This window comes from Athene cunicularia, assembly GCF_003259725.1.
Source record: "Athene cunicularia isolate RWA chromosome 1 unlocalized genomic scaffold, athCun1 chr1_part2, whole genome shotgun sequence".
NCBI classification, from domain to species: Eukaryota; Metazoa; Chordata; class Aves; order Strigiformes; family Strigidae; genus Athene; species Athene cunicularia.
Window position 1 is genome coordinate 24,665,827 of NW_020799092.1, and position 17,650 is coordinate 24,683,476.

General features: G+C 41.7%; 1 protein-coding gene across 2 annotated transcripts; it reads right to left on the reverse strand.

Annotated features, from left to right (window-relative positions):
• Window positions 1–2,575: 2,575 nt before the first annotated feature.
• On the reverse strand, window positions 2,576–17,617 carry KLHL42 (kelch like family member 42). 2 transcript variants are annotated; one of them, XM_026841052.1, is made up of 4 exons: window positions 17,123–17,617; window positions 16,623–17,017; window positions 8,968–9,161; window positions 2,576–5,071 (listed from the first exon to the last, which is right to left on the reverse strand). In XM_026841052.1, the coding sequence occupies exons 1-4, from the start codon at window positions 17,516–17,518 to the stop codon at window positions 4,620–4,622; spliced, it is 1,437 nt and encodes a 478-aa protein (XP_026696853.1). In that variant the 5' UTR covers window positions 17,519–17,617; the 3' UTR covers window positions 2,576–4,619. The 2 variants fall into 2 exon arrangements, with proteins under 2 accessions (XP_026696853.1, XP_026696852.1); XM_026841051.1 differs by having other exon boundaries at window positions 16,623–17,617.
• Window positions 17,618–17,650: the final 33 nt, after the last annotated feature.

A 17,650-nucleotide genomic window follows, 5' to 3' on the forward strand; every position in this document is an offset into this window, starting at 1 on the left:
TCCAAACTCCACTCTCCTTTTTTTGGGGAAAAACAAAACAAAACAAAACAAAACAAAACAAAACAAAACAAAACAAAACAAAACAAACAGAGATTACACTAAAATAGGCTCTAAAGTGATTAGATAGAAAACATACTCAGAATGGCAGTGTTAATATTGCAAACTCGTTTAAACTTTCTGTATCTTACAGTATTTGTTCTGGTGCCTTCAGACTTACTGTGGGGATGGGGAGCCACCCTTTGGTCATTATTGTAAATGCAAAATCAATATAATGTACCACAGATGCCGACAGTTTCTGCCCTCTGAGAAGGGCTCTTGGTAACCACCTATAAATTCATTCATCATACTGACAGATACTCCCAGGATCATCTCTGGTTTAACACCATTTACAGTCTCTATCTTACCTTACAGGGACGATAAGGATGAGTAACCCCTGCTTGCGTAGGGCTTTGAGTATTTTACGTGTTAAATGTTGTCATTACACTCTGTGCCCTCCGTTCTCTATCACGTTACTGACGCAGACCAATTTCCACAGACCAAATGTCTGCGGCATCATTTCTCACCAAAATGAGGATTAAATGAAACAAAACATTTGTAGCTTCGTAGGCTTCTCCTCTAAGAGGCCAAAACTCAATAAATGCAAAAATCCAACCTGAATTCCAAAATTCTTTTTCATCATGGTGTCGGCAGTCACAGATCAGTGTGGAAAGCACAGAAAGAAAAGACCAACTGCTACCATATAATTTCAGCAAAGCAGGCTGGACGCTGATGCAGAAAGGCAATATCCTCAAAGAATGGAAAACACAGATATTAGCCCAGGAAAGGTCAAGCGACAGGACAGAAAGGGAAACCTGCGGAAACCGGCCAGTGAGATTAAAGTTAAGCCCCACACAACTCTTATTTCACATTGAAATCCACAAACCATTCCCAGAAAGGAAGAAACTATTATGCTCTCTCTTAGCCTTGATGTGAGCAACCTTCTTATACGCTTCTCTATTTTATGACAAGAGACAAAGTTCCCAGACTTTTCCATTTACTCCTCCCTCAGAACTTTGGAGGCTGTTGCTTTTTCTTTTGACTTGGGATCATCTTCTACCATAGTCACCTTTTGCTGCTCAGTGTCAAGTGGAATCAGTCCACGAGACAAAGAAGATGAATAGTGGATCTGTAGGCACTGGATAACCCAGACACAGCAGGAAAGTAGCAGTTTTGAATTTGGATACAGACTCAAGAACACCAAGACCAAGAAACTTAAATCAACTGTAAGGTACAAAAAAAAAAAAGAGAGAGAAACAAAAAGACTGGAAGTAGCCATCAGTTCAAAATATACAAGTAATTAGCAGAGACCACAATGAGATTGCTAGCTGCCTTCTATCCTGAAGTGGTCTGAATATGTCCTTCTTCACATGCACTTCTTTACATGCTTCACATGTAAGACTTCTTCACAAGATGTCTTGCAAACACTACCCTACCACACCAGACAAAGCATTTGTGTTCCCACAAGATGAACATTCCTACTCACGTGTTACATTTGGGGAGCAAGAAGGTGGAGTGATCTCTCCAAGTCCACACGGTAAGTTAGAAGTAACATCAGGATAACATCAGAATTTCCAGTTTATTGGACTGCAAGGCCCCTTGATCCACACTTGTACCACTGTCATTCAAAAGAAACTTACTTGTCCTTAAGTTAAGGACCTTTTCCCTCCCACCACCAGAGAAAAGAGAGCACGCTGAATCACTGAACAACAGTTCCATTGGCTAAAAAGCAGCTTTTAAATTATTGTTAGTGACTCTCAACCAGTTTTCCTTGCCCCAAAGGGCAGAAGCTGCCCAACAGTGCCTTATGTGAAACATTAAAGTGATAGAAAGAAAATGAAAAGGGCATGAGAGAGTCATTACAGTGTTTGGGCTTTTTCCTGGGGTGTGAGGGCCACCCACATTGCATATTTTTCTGTAATGAATTTTGTTTTAAAAATTTCTATTTATTTCAGCCTGTAGTAATACAGTCCAGTTAGATTATTACCGTCTGGTGCTACCACTAAATTCAACACTGGTTTTGATTTGTGATTGTAGTGCTGTGAGAAGTCAGTATATGAGATTCCACCGTGGACTGACAAAAGGGCCTGACTGTATTTATGGTCTGAGCCATCTTTCTCTTCTCTGTTTGAGCAGGTTTTCCAGATTTTCACGGTGGCCACTTGGATCACTGGAAGCTGAAACCAACACGTAGATAAACCCAGTGTGCAAAGGCCCCCTGTGAAAAAAGAGTAATCACACCTAAAAGATGATGTTGTCTCGTTTTGGAATTACAGCTGCACTAAGAAATTAATAGGTTTGGAAGGGCTTGATTAGCTATACCACACTGCAAACCTGAGAGTGACAGGTTTTCACAGTTAAGTCTGTGGCAAGAGAACACCACAACTCAGATGTGACTTCTTCCACCAGTTTCGATCTGAGTTGACTTATGGATGACTGTAGGGCACTGAATCTGGAACCGAAAAGAAACAAAGGAAAGCAAATAAAATAATGTGACTGAGAGAATTTATCACCAGACAGTGACACTGCTTATATTTATTCTAAAACACTTCCAAAAGAAGACTCTTATGAAAGCCACCTTATTCCTCATGCAGAAGAGCCACTGTTTGGGCTGATAGTGCTGTCAAAACACAGCAGGTGCTCAGTGCATTGTGTTTTCAAAGGCATAAACACAAACACATAGAGGTGGACTTAACTAATTAAATTCATGCATACAGCTGAATGGTAGACACTACTTTGGGCCAAAGCATAACATATTCTGTCAGGCTGAGAATATTTCACCCAAAAGGTAAATCTTGGGCATTCAAAATACTTTGCTTCATGTCCAGCCGTATCTGAAAAGTGTTCAAACCCAAATGCCTTCACTCTGGATGAATTTTCTGGGATTTTCTGTTTGGGTTGCTATGCACGATTGGAAGCACCAAAATTATGCACCTAATGACTGAATGTGCGAGCAGTCATTGGCACTTCAAGTCTCATGGCTCTTTTAGTCAGCCCTGATTTCATTCAAAACCAGGGAAAAGCAGGGAGTTAAAAGGACCTTGAGGGAACCGCTGATGCCTCCTCCTCCTCCTCTGTACAACAGGCATCCATCTACAAAAGAAGATTCAGATTCCTGAATTCCAATGAAGAAAAAAAGAGACATCTCCACATATTTGGAACCTGTTCATGTGAATTAAATCTCCTGTCTTCTCAGGTGGAGAAAAAGCTGGTACAGAACCAGCATCCCTGCAATGTGTTTTGCACATGTCTAACCCGGCTACCTCTTCTCTAAAGACAGCTGCAGTGAAACCTTCCCATGGTGACCAAGACCTTCTCCTTTACTTGACACACATTTCATACCTGGGCAGGTGCCTTCAGAAAACATGTATGAACTTGCCAGCTACAAAAAGAAAAGGGGCCAATCATCACTACAGTTCTCTCAGGCAATAGGCAGGAACTGGTAGAAGCTCCCAGAGTATCTATTCCTGAATCCTCACAAAGGAGCATTTCTCTCACAGTGCTCTTTGTAGAGTCTAACAGGTTTGGGCAGGAAGCTTCAGGTAATCTCTGTCGAGCTCCTGGTAACACAAGAAAGAGCCAACATTCATGTGCACCTGATTTGGGTGGTGTTGACAGGAGGTCATTTACACAAATCAACCCTCCTGTACCAAGAGATGGATGTCCTGGATGGCTGTTATCAGGCAGGATGGGCCTGGTGCAGAGTCACCATTGCATGTGCTCATGGACATTTTCCTAACGTGCATCATGTTGCCAATTATAATTTGATCATTAAGACTCAGTACTACAGAATACAGCCCGGTAACTAAAACTTAGAACCTTTCTGAAGATGAGCAAACTTGTCCATTTGAATTTAGAGCCTATTTGCTTCTGTCTTAACCGTAGCAATAAATGCAATCAACTTCCATTAAAGGAGAATCTAGTATCCAACCAGCAACCATAAGCCTCTGGGAAACTCCTCCCCGTCCCTGGAAAAGCATTTCACTACAAAGAGTTCAGGGGAAGTTCTCATTTCTTGATGGCACCTCAATTGCTGGCACCTTTGAGAATCTCACTTCTTACCGTAGAAGAGATATAAATGCGATAGTAGAAACAATTTTTAACATTGTACATTTGACAGAACATAATTTGAGTAAAAACTGTATTTTAAAAGAAATCATTGGCTTTATGATTTTTATTATACTTATTATTCACTTTATTTCATTATTTCCACTTTTACCATGTACACTTCTTGCTCATCTTCTACACTGTCTATTAAGATGGAGAAAAAAACTAGACCGATCACTTTTGCCTTTGGAACTCCTTTATCAGGTACCAAGCACCATAAATTGTTTATGTTTGAACTGCAAACAATACTTGGTGAAGTTTTAATCAAAAACAATAAAATTTTTAAACTGAAATCTTAAAACTGTTTTTGGAAGCATTTCTCTTAATATTGGATTTTGCAACTTTTTAAAATAACTGAATCAGTATTTTATGCCTACGTTCCGCAAACACATTACATTCTGAAAATGGAATTCTTTAGAGGGAGCAATATTTCTTCCAAGAATGATTAATGAGCTGAAAAGAAATACCTGATGCTGTTACAGTTCTCGTACATCAGGCAAATACATAGAACAGATCAGCATGTTTTGTCCAAAGGCTGGAAAGCGTCTTAGTGACTCCCAACTGTCTGTAAATATATTATACTTAAGGAAAACACGGTGCTCCAAGCTTGTAGATAGAGTAATATCCCTACTCAGTATATAGACTCCATCATTGTGGAGAGTGCAAGTCAAGTTAAGACCCGATTTTGATGTGTTCTCTTTGAGGTAGAGCCATTCTTTGGTAGCAATGTTGTAAGACTGCACAGTTAACACGTCCTCACTTTGGCTGGATTTTTGGTTTGGTCCAAGTTCATGAATACAACCCCCTACCAGGTATATAGTTTCTTCAACAGAGAGCATCTGTTGTTTGCGAACATGGACATCACAAAGTTCAAAGTTGGTCCAGGAATCAGAAGTGGGACAGTACTGCAAAATGTTCATATTCCTATCTGAAACAGAGGAGAGATATTTACAAATAAATAAATATATTAAAAGGTATCCATGGAGGAGAATTCTTCCTCCCTACAAACTGTATCAGCTGTTATTACAGATTTCTTAATGTATTACAGTGCAAAAGCATAGCAGACAAGGGAAGAAATATTGATTATTGAGAACTGCAACTCTGCCCTTGATAATAAAGTCTGAACGTTCTGTTCCTTTGCAGAGGAAAAAATTAAGCTACTTCTGGCACATTAAATGATGTAAATGGTCTGGGGATGCAGATTTTAGCAGAATAATCCCTACTTTTTAGTTATGCTTTTAATTTTGTCTCCGATTGATATGTAAGAAGATTTTATGAAAAGGGAAATGGAGCAATATTCTGCTCTCCAACAGTGATCACAGATGAATCAAATTATCAGGAAGAGAGTACGCTGTCAAGCGATGATTTATCAACCAAGCTTAACTGATACTTTGCATTTCATTCCATAAATCAAAGTTTTATGGAATAAAATTCACAAAGCTAGTTACATTTCAGCAAGTGGCATGGATGACCTAAAGGCACATGTTCAGTACCCTATAAAGAGAGAAACACACAATGTCAAAATCATTTAAGAAGCAGGAATTCTGTGCTCCGGCATCAGAGGCACTGAAAAAAAGCTGAAGCCATGGCTATACTTCAGTTACAACTGAGTGGATGCATGTGTTTGCAATACTGTTATTCTGTGAAACTGTTACAATACCACCCTGATTTACAGTGCAGTGGAGACCAAGGCTGTGTCCAAGGCTTTGCTAAATGAACACAGAATGCACAGGACGTGTTAGCTAGTAAATTCAGTTTCAATCTCTGGAGACCTGAGCTTAAATCCAAACTCAAGTGACAAGTGGCAACAGGTTTGCAGACTCCAGCCTGGTCTTTTAATACAATCTGCTCCCTATTACAAGTCTATCCTGCATGACGATCTCCAGATGAGCTCCCAAGTGGAACAGCAGTGACATACTGACCAGTTATGTAAGGGCACAGGTATAAACAGCCATAAATATAACTGCATTGTCATAAATGAAGTGCATCGGCAGCATGATTAGGGAGGTGCTGCTATAGCATTTGCTTGCACTCTGGTGATTTTCCGTCATTGTTTATTACTTTGCATTGCCTTTTTGAATACCTAATCCCCTGTAAATAAAGGAAAAAAGAGGGGAAATATCATGGCAATACTCTGTGAAATTGCTGATCAAAGCTCTACATATAGATGATCTTCTTCTTTAAGCAATGTATGGTTCTCTGACTCATTAAGAGGCAGGAATCCCAATTAAGTTTCTGTCTCTAGCTATAGCAGCAATCTTCCCAGGTAAAAAGTGCTATGGTTTGGGAGGGAGCAGAGGAAATGGAAGCCTATGGTGATATGACCCTCATTTGCTCAGTCCGGAGCCTGAGTCTTTGATATCCACTGAAAAAAATTCCAAACAACAGAAAACATGAATATTATACCACCTGACATGGAGTTACTATTAGGAACTATGTTCACAAGATGGAGCTGAGAACTGGAAGGAGGGTCTTGATTCAAGAAGTATCATTATAATTTACAGTGGGAAATTCCAGATTTTATCATCTTTTGGAAAGTGCAGTCTAAGGAGAAAGCTCTACACAGATCCAAAAATTAGCCCACAAAACCTAGCCAAAACTGAAGTATATTTAGAAATACTAAAAATGAAAATAAAATAAAAATGTACATGTTAATTTCTGTATGTGTTTTATGTAGTGAATGTAGTGAAACAGAGAATGAACCTCAGAATCAGGTGGTTGGGCCTTAACACTCTCCGACATCTGCATAACTTGGAAGGTAAATCACCGGTGTCATTACAGTAATTCTGGTTTCTGATAGCTGTCCTAAGCCAAGGTGTCACAGAAGACCTAATTCTGGACCCTCGTTCAGGAAAGGATCTTTATAACAAGCACAGGCATTTGTTGTCCTGACTAGTCTTGGATTTAAACATAAGCCTAAATGTGCTAGTTATCCACTGCTCATGAATTTATACTGTTTTACTATCCTGTATCCACTAAAAATGGCTTTTAGGAAAAGACCTAGGAGAAGATCTAGGAGAAGACAGAGGCCTGAAGGTCAGTGGCGATCCCCTGAGGTGTGAAAGAAGCAAGAGGTATCTCACTGACTGTCCTCCTTCAGTCGAAACCACAAGTAATAACTCCTGAATAAGGAGGAATAATTGACACAGGGCAGCAATCTTGACTACACGCGCTCTGCTAATGACTTTTAAGGGACTAGGATCTGTATCAGCAACACGCTGATCTCCCTCTCCATGACATCAGGAGCAGGCAGCCTGAAGAAAGAACAGGACAAGCACCAGGAAAGGAATTTGAAAAGTGCAGGGGATGTAGGAGAAAAGCTGGTACCCCCACAGTCTTGTAGCACTACTTATCAAATTAGAGCTTTTTCTGCTTACCTCTTTTTTCTCTTTCTCTAGATAAAAAAGACAAAACCCTAACTCCTGTCTCTAGAGACAAGTCTTCCCATTGCTCTGCTTCAGTCAGTCTCCCTGTTTTCTGCATTCTTGTCTCAAAGGATGTTTCCTCTTGGGTCTGACTTTCCAACACAGCAAGTGTTGTGTGCCAGACATCTTTCAGTCCTTGTGCTGGACATCATGGAGCACAATGCACTCCACAGGTCCTTTACTGGGGGTGACCAGAGGACTGGGACTGCAGAGCACACCCCACCATGACCCTCCGTATGAACACAGGCATGCCAATTTTTTTTAATTTTTTTTTTTCCTCGGTGAAGCCACAAGGTTCTGGGTTAGAACGGACCTGACAAAATGCTTTTGAAGGTTATCATTACCACAAGGACCATGAGGGGTGGAAGTGTGTCTTTTATAAACCTTATAATGATGCAGAGCTAAAATCTGCTCAGAAACTCGAAGGGACAGCTTGTTCTAATGTCAGTTTAGCTTTGCTTGCAGTACTCTCTGTAAAAGCTGATCTCTCTCCTGATTTTATTCTCCATTTGCAAAAAAGAAAAACAAACACCTATTGTGGTCAAATGAAGTAGGGAAAGGCCTAGAGACAGGAATTTAAATTTAGGAAATCTTGATAAATACTGAATATTTGACATGAAAAAAGACATCTGACTTCTAAAACTCTGAGGAAATGGTACTCCTCCCAGAAAATGGCACTATGTACTTAAGGAATGAACAAATGGGAGCTCCTTTTAAGCTGCTTGCTTTTCCACTGGATAAAGAAAAAGTCATTCTCAGGAGAGGATGCAACTTCAAGTCCTTCCCTCTGTACAGTATCCTCAGAAAACAGGGTATAGAAAGGAGGTTATTTAAAGAATGTTGGTTTATACTTAAGCTTTTAACTAATTATTCAATTAAATTATTTCAGCACTGAAAATCTTACTATAGCTTGAATTTGCCTGTGAAACACTGAAATGCTACAGCGGAAGGACCATGACATCTATTAATACATGAAAAATACTAATGCAGGCAGGTATTTTCTTCATATTTTTCCTTTTGACAGTCTAAATCAGGCATTTAAAAGGTAAACAAAGTATTTTTTCTTGAGACCTCTCTTTCTACTGTGTGATCAAAATCTGAAAAAAGGAGGGCTAAGCTGGGTGCTGAAGTACCCATCAGTCTCTTCCCTCTGAACAAGAGTCCCAGGTCCAGACAGGCCCTAAAAAAATAGTATCTGAGTCCTCTATGAGAGAGGTCTTTTTTTTCGTTGTTTCATTTGTCAATTATTTCCTACCAGTGATTAATTTTTACACATTTTAATGAGGATTATTCAGCTTTCTACGTCAGTTCAGAAGATTTCTTGAAAAAGAGAAGAAAATTATCTGGGCCTTAGAAGCAATCAGATTAAAAACAAAAAAAGTAAGAGCAAGCTTTCTACCTCGTGTAGTGTATCCTCCAATAACGTAGATCTTGCCCTTGCATTCGCAAGCTGAGAATTCTGCAAGAGGGTTTGGCATGGATGCCACAAAATTCCACCAGTCGTTTTCTGGGTTATAGCACTCCACGTTGGAAAGGGATTGACCACCGATGGCATAGAGCTTTCCATTTACAGCCAAAAGCTTAAAATTGGACCTGAAAGAAAAGATTGCAGCACTGAAGTAGGTTGCATAGATGTATAGAAAAGCACAGGAAAGAAAGTTCTTCCTATCCAGGCTCCAACATCCTCATCATCACTTTCAACTTGTACCACCACTTCATCTATTTGAACTCTGCTGTGCAAAGCCAAAATTCTGTAATTACACTGTAATTTCTTAGGATAGTAACCAGTGACACGCTGGATATTAATGATGTTGATGCTGAGACTGATGAATATTTTGGATTTCAATCTGTCACAGTCTGAGCTCTAGATGTTTAGTTAACTAATGTGTTCAGTAGAAGTCTCATTTTTAGTAAAGTACATTTAGTAGAGAAAAAACATATTATATATATACACACAGACAAGGATATTATTTTAGTTAAAATCGCAGAAATTTCAAACAAGACTTGATGGATGCCTAAGAATGTGTACTCATCTTAGTCTGTAGTATAGAATCTCTTTAACAACCCTAATAAAGAGAAATTTAAAGTGGTGCACATTGAATCATGTTCTGCAAAGGAAGGAAGAGAGAATCTGCTTTACCTTATCCAGCATTAAACTAGTAAATACATTCTCCATTCCACTGAAGCAAGATGTATCTGTAAATTAATGCTCCACCCATAGCTGAGAAAAATACATTGTACTCCACAGGCAACACCCTGTTCTTTTATTTCTTACTCTGTTCCATTGTGCTGTTACACTTCACACATGGCAAAGGACAACTTTCTAATTACTGAAGCGCAGGAAGCCTTGTATCTTATACTTTTAAGATATACAGGCAGAAACGAACGGTTTATGGATATTAAAGGTGGAAGTCTGTAGGAAGAAACTAGAGGACTTGAAGATAGAGGGCTTGCATGCTCAGCTATTCCTTCCAGCTCTGAGAGCTGGTCTAACAAAGCCGAGCTCTCCCTCTCCTCAGAAACAGTCTTGTTCCCTAGAAAGTTTGTTCCTTCTTGACTGTTGAGACAAATTGAGATTTTACCATGCAGTATCCCAACTAACTCGATGTGTGAAAGTCACTGGAGCACACCAGCTCAGCGTAAAGCTAAACAGGGAATTGCATTATGTCTGTAAGACTGAAGTGGTTCTTTAGACCTGCACTGGCCTGCTGAGCAGTAAAGTGAGTTTCACTTCGCATGAATCCAAGATTCAAAACTTACCGCTAAGTAGTTTTGCAGGGTTTTGTCTGGACAAAATGAACCCTGCCTAGCAGCAGACTGCCCTGCAATTTCTTTTTATTAAATATGTTTGGAAAAAGAATTCGTTTCCAGATGGAATCATTTTGTTCTTGTCATCCTGATATAGCTTTGGAAACTAAAATGCTCCTTTGAAGGAATTAATTGCTTTTTGTTCTTTTTTTTTTTTTTTTTTTTTCACTCTGTTCATCTCCTCTCTACAGCAATTATGTTTTCCATCTTAGAGAATCCAGAATAACATGGCAATCAACAGTGGGTATGAAATGAGGATAATTACTTGCAAAACATTATGATTTTCAAAGCAATGTACCTGTTCTAAAAGTTATGGTGGAAAAAAAAAAAATCCACAAATTAACAAAGGGACAAAACCACAAAATGTAAACGCATTTTCCAAGCAATCATTTAAAATCTAAAGTACGTTAGAAAGTCTGTAACTCTGTGCCTATGACGGAGATGGTGCAGTATTTTTGGCTTATAAAATGAGTTGACATGTACACAGATCACGTTTCCCTATTCTAAGATCTTCTGGCCACTTTTTAAACATGCTAAAAGTTCTGCCACAGAGGACGTGAATTAACTAAACCAGTGTGTAGTGTCAGAACTTTAAAGAATTCAGGTTTCCTAACTCACACATGCTTCTCTAGTTACTCTCTAATTGTAGCCTCTTACTGTTTTGTCTGAATGGAGGTAATTCATGCAGGTTTTGATGGCTTTTGCATCACTGAATTGTTTCTTGCAGCCCAGGGAAAACTATCTGGTGAAAGATATACGGCACAACTTTCAACTTCAATTATTCTAAAAGGAGGCCACGTACATTTGTGTCAGTCATTTAACCACTTCCAACACTTGTTAAAATGGATGACATTCAGTGGAAGTATCTCAGATTTATGGAACACATTAACTATAAGGATCATTTTACTCAAAAGTAGCTCTAAGTATCCATCAGCACACTTTATATGAAAGTTTGGACAATGGCTCAACATGTTATGAAAAACTTCTGCCATTCACCTTTCCATGCCAATAACAGCAGGTGTTTTTGTGGAGAGGGAACATTAGGAAATATTTAGTGTATTTTTACACTCTTTTAATGTGTTGGAGCAGCTGGAAACAAGGAAAGCAAACACTGAGCAACCAGCCAGCTCTCCACAATTAACAAGTGTTCCATGGACTACAGCTTGGAAACAGTGGAGTCTGTCGGATTCAACTGCGATAGAACTCCACTCACACCAGTGAGTTATCGAAACTTGGGGGATCAAAAGTACTTTCCAAATGCCCGGCCTAGTGCATACTCTGCTTGATGGGACAAGCACAGGTACGAGCTGTCTTCTGATGTCCCTCGTTTCCTCTGAAAGGAACCCCAGGAACAGAAGAAAGAGAGAGCAGTGGGGTGTTACCATAGTTCAAAATACATTTTTCATGCCATAAAGACAAGTGCAAACCACTATATGCACAGAGGAAATAAAATATAACTCACAAATGCAAAGGATCAAGGGGTCAGAGAGCATAGCTTCCTGAATACAATATTCAACAACTTGCAAAAACCGTGACATTGTCTTGGATTGCATTAACAGCCATAGAGGTATCTGTAGGAGACCACTATGAAAGTGGCTCTGAAGAGGACAGCAAGCATTCTTCTTGTTAGCTGACAAGTACCAGTCATTTAGTACACAACGAGAAAACATCAGCGTAATTAGAGAGAACTTTCTGTTCAGAGGGGTGGCTAAACATGGGAACAAGTTACCTGGGAGGAAGGAGGTTGCAGAAAACTGGGGATAAGTCTCTTTAACCGAGTAATAAGCAACAGCAGTAATGGCCTCAAGATGCCCCGGGCAGGGTCAGGCTGGCTCTGAGGAAGGATTTCTGTGCAGAAGGGGCTGTTGGGCGTTGGAATGGGCTGCCCAGGGCAGGGGGGAGTCCCCGGGATCCCTGGAGGGGTTGAAGAGTCGGGCTGACCCAACACTGAGGGATCTGGTGGAGTTGGGAACTGTCTATGTTAGATTAATGGTTGGACTGGATGTTCTTCAAGGTCTTTTCCAACCTAGCCGATTCTGTGATTCTGTGAGGTTGTGATCTACATTGCTGGAGGCTTTCACAAACAAGTCAGGCGTGTATTTGCAAGGTAAGCTCTGTCCTGCTGTACAACAGGAGGCTTGGAACCTGTCGTTCCTTCCTGACAAATGATCAACTTCAACCTTAAAATTTTTCACGAATCAGATGACTTCTTTATTCCAGAGTTAAAGCATTTGCGACAGAGGCGAAGAATCATGAAAGCAGAGTTATGAAAGCAGTTCCAAAGCATTTTACATTCTTTGCAGGAACCACTATTTTTCTGCATTCCTTATAGGAGTCTGCAGAGCACACTGCATCCAACATTTAGCTTTGGAAGCGTGTAATACGTTTGTGATAAATATGATGAATATTTCTAACTTTAAAATTTTTGAAAAGTTTATTTTCCCCAACACAGAGGAATTTTAAGTGAAATAAATATTAAAAATCACAGAAAGAGAAGATTTGATGAATCACTACCACTCCTCAGGAGCATCCTCTCCTATATTCTTGTAAGATCCTCAGAGTGGCAGCAGTTCAGGCACAGATTGCTCACAAAAAACCATGTTCCACGTGCATGTGTATAATCCCAGCCAGGGGCTTACAAGGGTCTTCTAAGCCTGGAAGATTTACCTGCCATGAGTAGGAAGGTTCTGAAGGAAAATAAAAGTGGAATATACAGCTGTAACTGGCACATGCAGTAGAAATCCTATGATTATGTTATTTTTAAATAGCAAATTTCAGCTGACAGCATCAATTTAAAGAAAAGTATGGAAAGGTATTCAAGGACAATACTTAACAGTCCCCAATGTGCTCTGTTACCTTCCTGTCCCTGAAGACCAGAAGTGGTCATGGACAACTCTTACATGAAGTTTCTTCCACAAAAAAAGTCCAGGTCATTCTCTGAGGACACTACTCCTAGTACAGTTATATCTCTAGATCTAGAAACTGTGATTGGTTATGGACAATTTGTGACCAGTACTAGATTTTAGCCCTCAGATGATGAAAAGTTCTAGGCTCAGTCACAGGCTTCCTATGTGAGCCTGAGCAAATTATTTTATCTATCATCTCCCTTGTGTATTCGTAAATAGGAAATAACACTTTCTCAAGCTTATGTGGGCATCGCAAGAATAATATGCAGGATTTACCTATTGTGAACACATTTGAAACTAAATAAGACCTCTATATCCAGAAAGAAAGCTAACAGCTATACCCTAAACCAGAATGACTTCTAAGTATTCAGTGTACATCTGAAAGATTTTGTCTTCTACTTAGAAATAAGTTGGGACTATTCCATCTATTTATATAGAGAGAATTCAAGCGTCCTGGGATTCTATATTACAATAATGGAAATAATTAAGATGAAAATACCATCGAATTTACGAGGTTTGTTGAGGGCAGAGAACTACTGATATCAACAGCAAGTTGGCACAATTATTTCCATAACTTCTCAGCCTTCCCTTGAGGTCAACATATGCATCCATTCATATAGATGAAATCCAGATACTCTGTCATGTGAAGTGAAACCCACTTCAATGGGAACTAGAACCCTCCCTCAAGGTATGTAAAAAATTCATCCATGGGATGCAATTGTATCGGCTGACATAAACTAACTGGGCAGTCACATGACTCTAATTCCTAAGCAGAACACTGGGCAACTGCCCTGCTTATTTTACTACAGCATAACAAACTAAAAATACAATGCGGAGCAAAGTGCAGATCTAACTGCAACCCATCTGTGCAGCAGACAGGCATCAGTGTTGTTTGTGTTGAAAGCAAAACCCCTGATCCTAAAAATCTCCCTTGTTCTTGCATTCTGGCCACAAAATGTCATGCGGGTCATCAGAGAGCTGAACTGTTACATCAGATAGAAAAAAATAGTAATTAATAACTTCAGAGTTATTTAACATGAAGACGTTAAAGTCAAAAACATGTTTTGTGAAGGGATCATCAGAGCATGAAAAAAACTTCCCATGACTCAGGGAACAACATACTTGCTGCTACCTCAGTCTAGGGGCAGATGTAATACTGGGTTCTTTTTGACCTGCAATAACTGCCATGAAATCTAAGAATAGAGACCATGCCAAAAATATCTATTTACATGCTACTTTTCTGCAGTTAATGGCCAATCTGAAATTCTACGCGAAGGAATACTTTGCTGTCACCTGTGGTGGGCTTCAAGATTAAGTTGGCAGGGTGGTGCAGCTGTAAATAGTAATATAAAGGAGAAAATACCCATGTGTTTATTTCAGATATAATGACTATGTATCCTAGAAGAAGGGGAAAGCGTGAGGGAAACAAAACTGATCTAGAGCTTGACCTGTCAGGTCGTAAGATGAAAAAAGGGCCTCTAAAAAGCATTTTTTAAGAAGCCCTCACTCACCATGCTGCAGAATCATTGCACTTAACAGAATATGTAAACATAATGTAGACATCACACAAATCAATGCCAAAACCTCATAACTTGAGCAACCTGGGACTTCTACGTTTAAGTTTATTTTCCATAGTAAACACTGTGTGGGCTGATCCCATCATCCTTTCTACCGAGGCTGATGTGCTCTCAGTCGTGCTCACGTAGGCAAGGCTGCCGAAGCAAAGCCCCCTAAAACATCTCTGTTCCCACAGGCACCTCAGTGAAGACTGCTTACAGGCCCAGTCTCTAAGAAAGATCTCCGTAAGAAAAGGTGTCTGCAGTGTTTGAAAGCTAAACACTCATTTTACAGATGAAGTTTTTCACGTTGTTCCAAGAGCCTGAAATACTGAATGCTGAAAATACTGAAAAAAAAATGTTTCTGATCCATTCTGGTGACTGACGATGGAGGCAATCATTTCAGTGAAATCCTCACAACAATACAGGATGGGGGAAAAAAAGGGTGAAATGAGAAAGAACTAATTTTAGGTCAAACCCCTGTTTTGAGGTGTTTTAACTGTCAGGAGCTAGAGTCTGGAATAGAGACTGCAGTTTTACTACCCAGATACAAAGCATTTACATCTCTGCATGCTCTCTGAATTTACTGGATGGAGGATTTCCATTCTACAGCAAATTCTGGCCTACTTACTTGTTCTTTTTCAGACAGAGAAGATAAAAATTAAAACGTTTTTTCTAAAATGGAAACAATGAGGAAATTCCCATTGAATAACAGAAACATTTTGTTTCAGTGAAGGAAAAGGCTTTGATAACTCTGCAGCCTCATTAAGGTAAAGCAGCCATAACCCTGGCCAGGGAGATGGTGTCTCTTCTTGGGTCCTCCTCAAGGCTAAGATCTCTATTATTCTTTCAGATGTAAATAATAAAAGTGTTTCTGAATACTTTTCTGAATATAAACATAAATGTCAAACAAGCAATTCAAAAGGATAAAGGAAAAGAGCAAAATAGACAAAATGATGAATGATTCCCAGATCCATATAGTCTTATAAAGTGAGAAACTTCTCACAATCTTCCTGATGTTTTTCTGGTGAATATTCCACTGAAATGCAGGCCTACAAAACATTCAGATTTTTATGAAAGTTACAAACCAATAACAGACTGCTCCAATTAATTTTTTTCTGCCATCTCCAGCTCTGATAAGACTGTACTTTCCCACTAAGAGCAGGAAAACTTGTCACTTACAGTACTGGAGTTGAAATATACCACAGAGAAAGTAGAAGAATTTTATCTTTGTTTGGTTTTTTTTTTTAATCTTTGTTATTTCAAAGAGAACTTCTACTGCCAGCGAGGCGGGTGTTTGGAGAGGCTGGCTCCTTGTCTAATACAATTTAGAGGAAAAGTGGGAGCCCGCCACCGTTTCACACCGAGGTGAGTGCTCACATGTGGTGGAGGGCCGCAGCACGATCCTCCTCTGCTGATGTTCTCCCCCAGACGAGGCCTTAACCACCACCATTTAGGCAATAAAGTCCCGTCCCCCACAGCCCTTTCCCTTGCCAGCAGCTCCCTGCGCCAGGCAGAGGGGGGCCCCTAAGGTGGAGAGAGGCAGCAGCCTCGTGCTGCGGAGGGATGACAAGGTTGGCCAGGCCAGCGCGGTGGCATCCTGCCCAGCCATGGCCCAGCACCACGGTCCGTCCCACCGCACGATGCGAGAGACGGGGGTGACTCACGGCACAGAGACGGCTCTGAATCACTGCTCGGAACGCCGGGTCCAGGCAACACCACATGACTCAATATTTTGACAATATAGACATGGCCACACGTGTATTTCAGGGAGCGAGCGTTACCTCTTCTGGTTCATCGAAGCCAGCTGACTCCATTCGTTCAGGCAAGGGTTGTAACAGTGGGCAGCTGAAATCTCTTGGCTGGTGATCCTGTAGCCCCCGACGATGAAGAGGTAGTTGTCCAGCATCGCCGACCCGTAGCCTCGGACGTTGACCAGATCAGGGGGCAGGTTGTTGGCCAAGGGCAGCCACCTCTGCACCTCCTCGTCGTACCTCAGCATCGACCAGGGGGCTTCCACCGGAGGGTGAGGGCCTGGAGGCAGGCCCAGGGCGGAGGCACCCATGAAGTCCCCGATGGCCACCAGGGTGGCAGTGCCCCTCATCCGCCTCTCCTTCAAGTGCTGCTGGAGAGCGTGGGGCAGGAGGAGATGCGGGCGGGCGTCGGGCCTGCGCAGCACCTGATGGTAGTGGGCGGCCATGAAGTCTAGGCAGGCGTCGTGCAAGTCCTGGAGGCCGTAGACCTGAGCCAGGCGGTGCAGCTCGAAGCAGTTGCCCAACCTCACCTGGGAGAGGAGCAGGCGGAGCAAGGGGGTGACCTGCAGGTAGGAAGCGGCTTCCACCAGCTCCTCCAGCAAAGGGGGTTCCTCCTCGCCCCCCTCCTCCTGCTCCAGCCTGGCCAGGCAGGAGGTGTTGATGAAGTCCAGGACCAGCTCCAGCCCCAGGGCGCTCAGCCCCCCGCGCAGCAGCTGCTCCTCCTGGCCCTGCCCTGCCTCCCGCATGCCCGAGCGGTACAAGGCTCGGAAGTAATCGCTCTGCTCGATCAGCTTCCTCTTGCACACCGGGTAGCGCTTGTCCCCCAGCCGGATCTGCACCACCTCCTCCCCTCCGCCATCCCCCGCACCGGGCCCAGGCCCTTCTTCTTCCTCCTCTTCCTCCTGCCGCCGCCCCGTCAGGGACATGGCTCACCCCCTGCCCTGCCTGCGCTTCAGCCCGGCGGCTGCCGGTGGCGGGGAGGCTCCTCCTGCTGCTGCCGCCTGGGAGGGGCCGCGCCGGGCCGGGCCGGGCCGGGCCCGCTGGGGCGGGAAGGGACT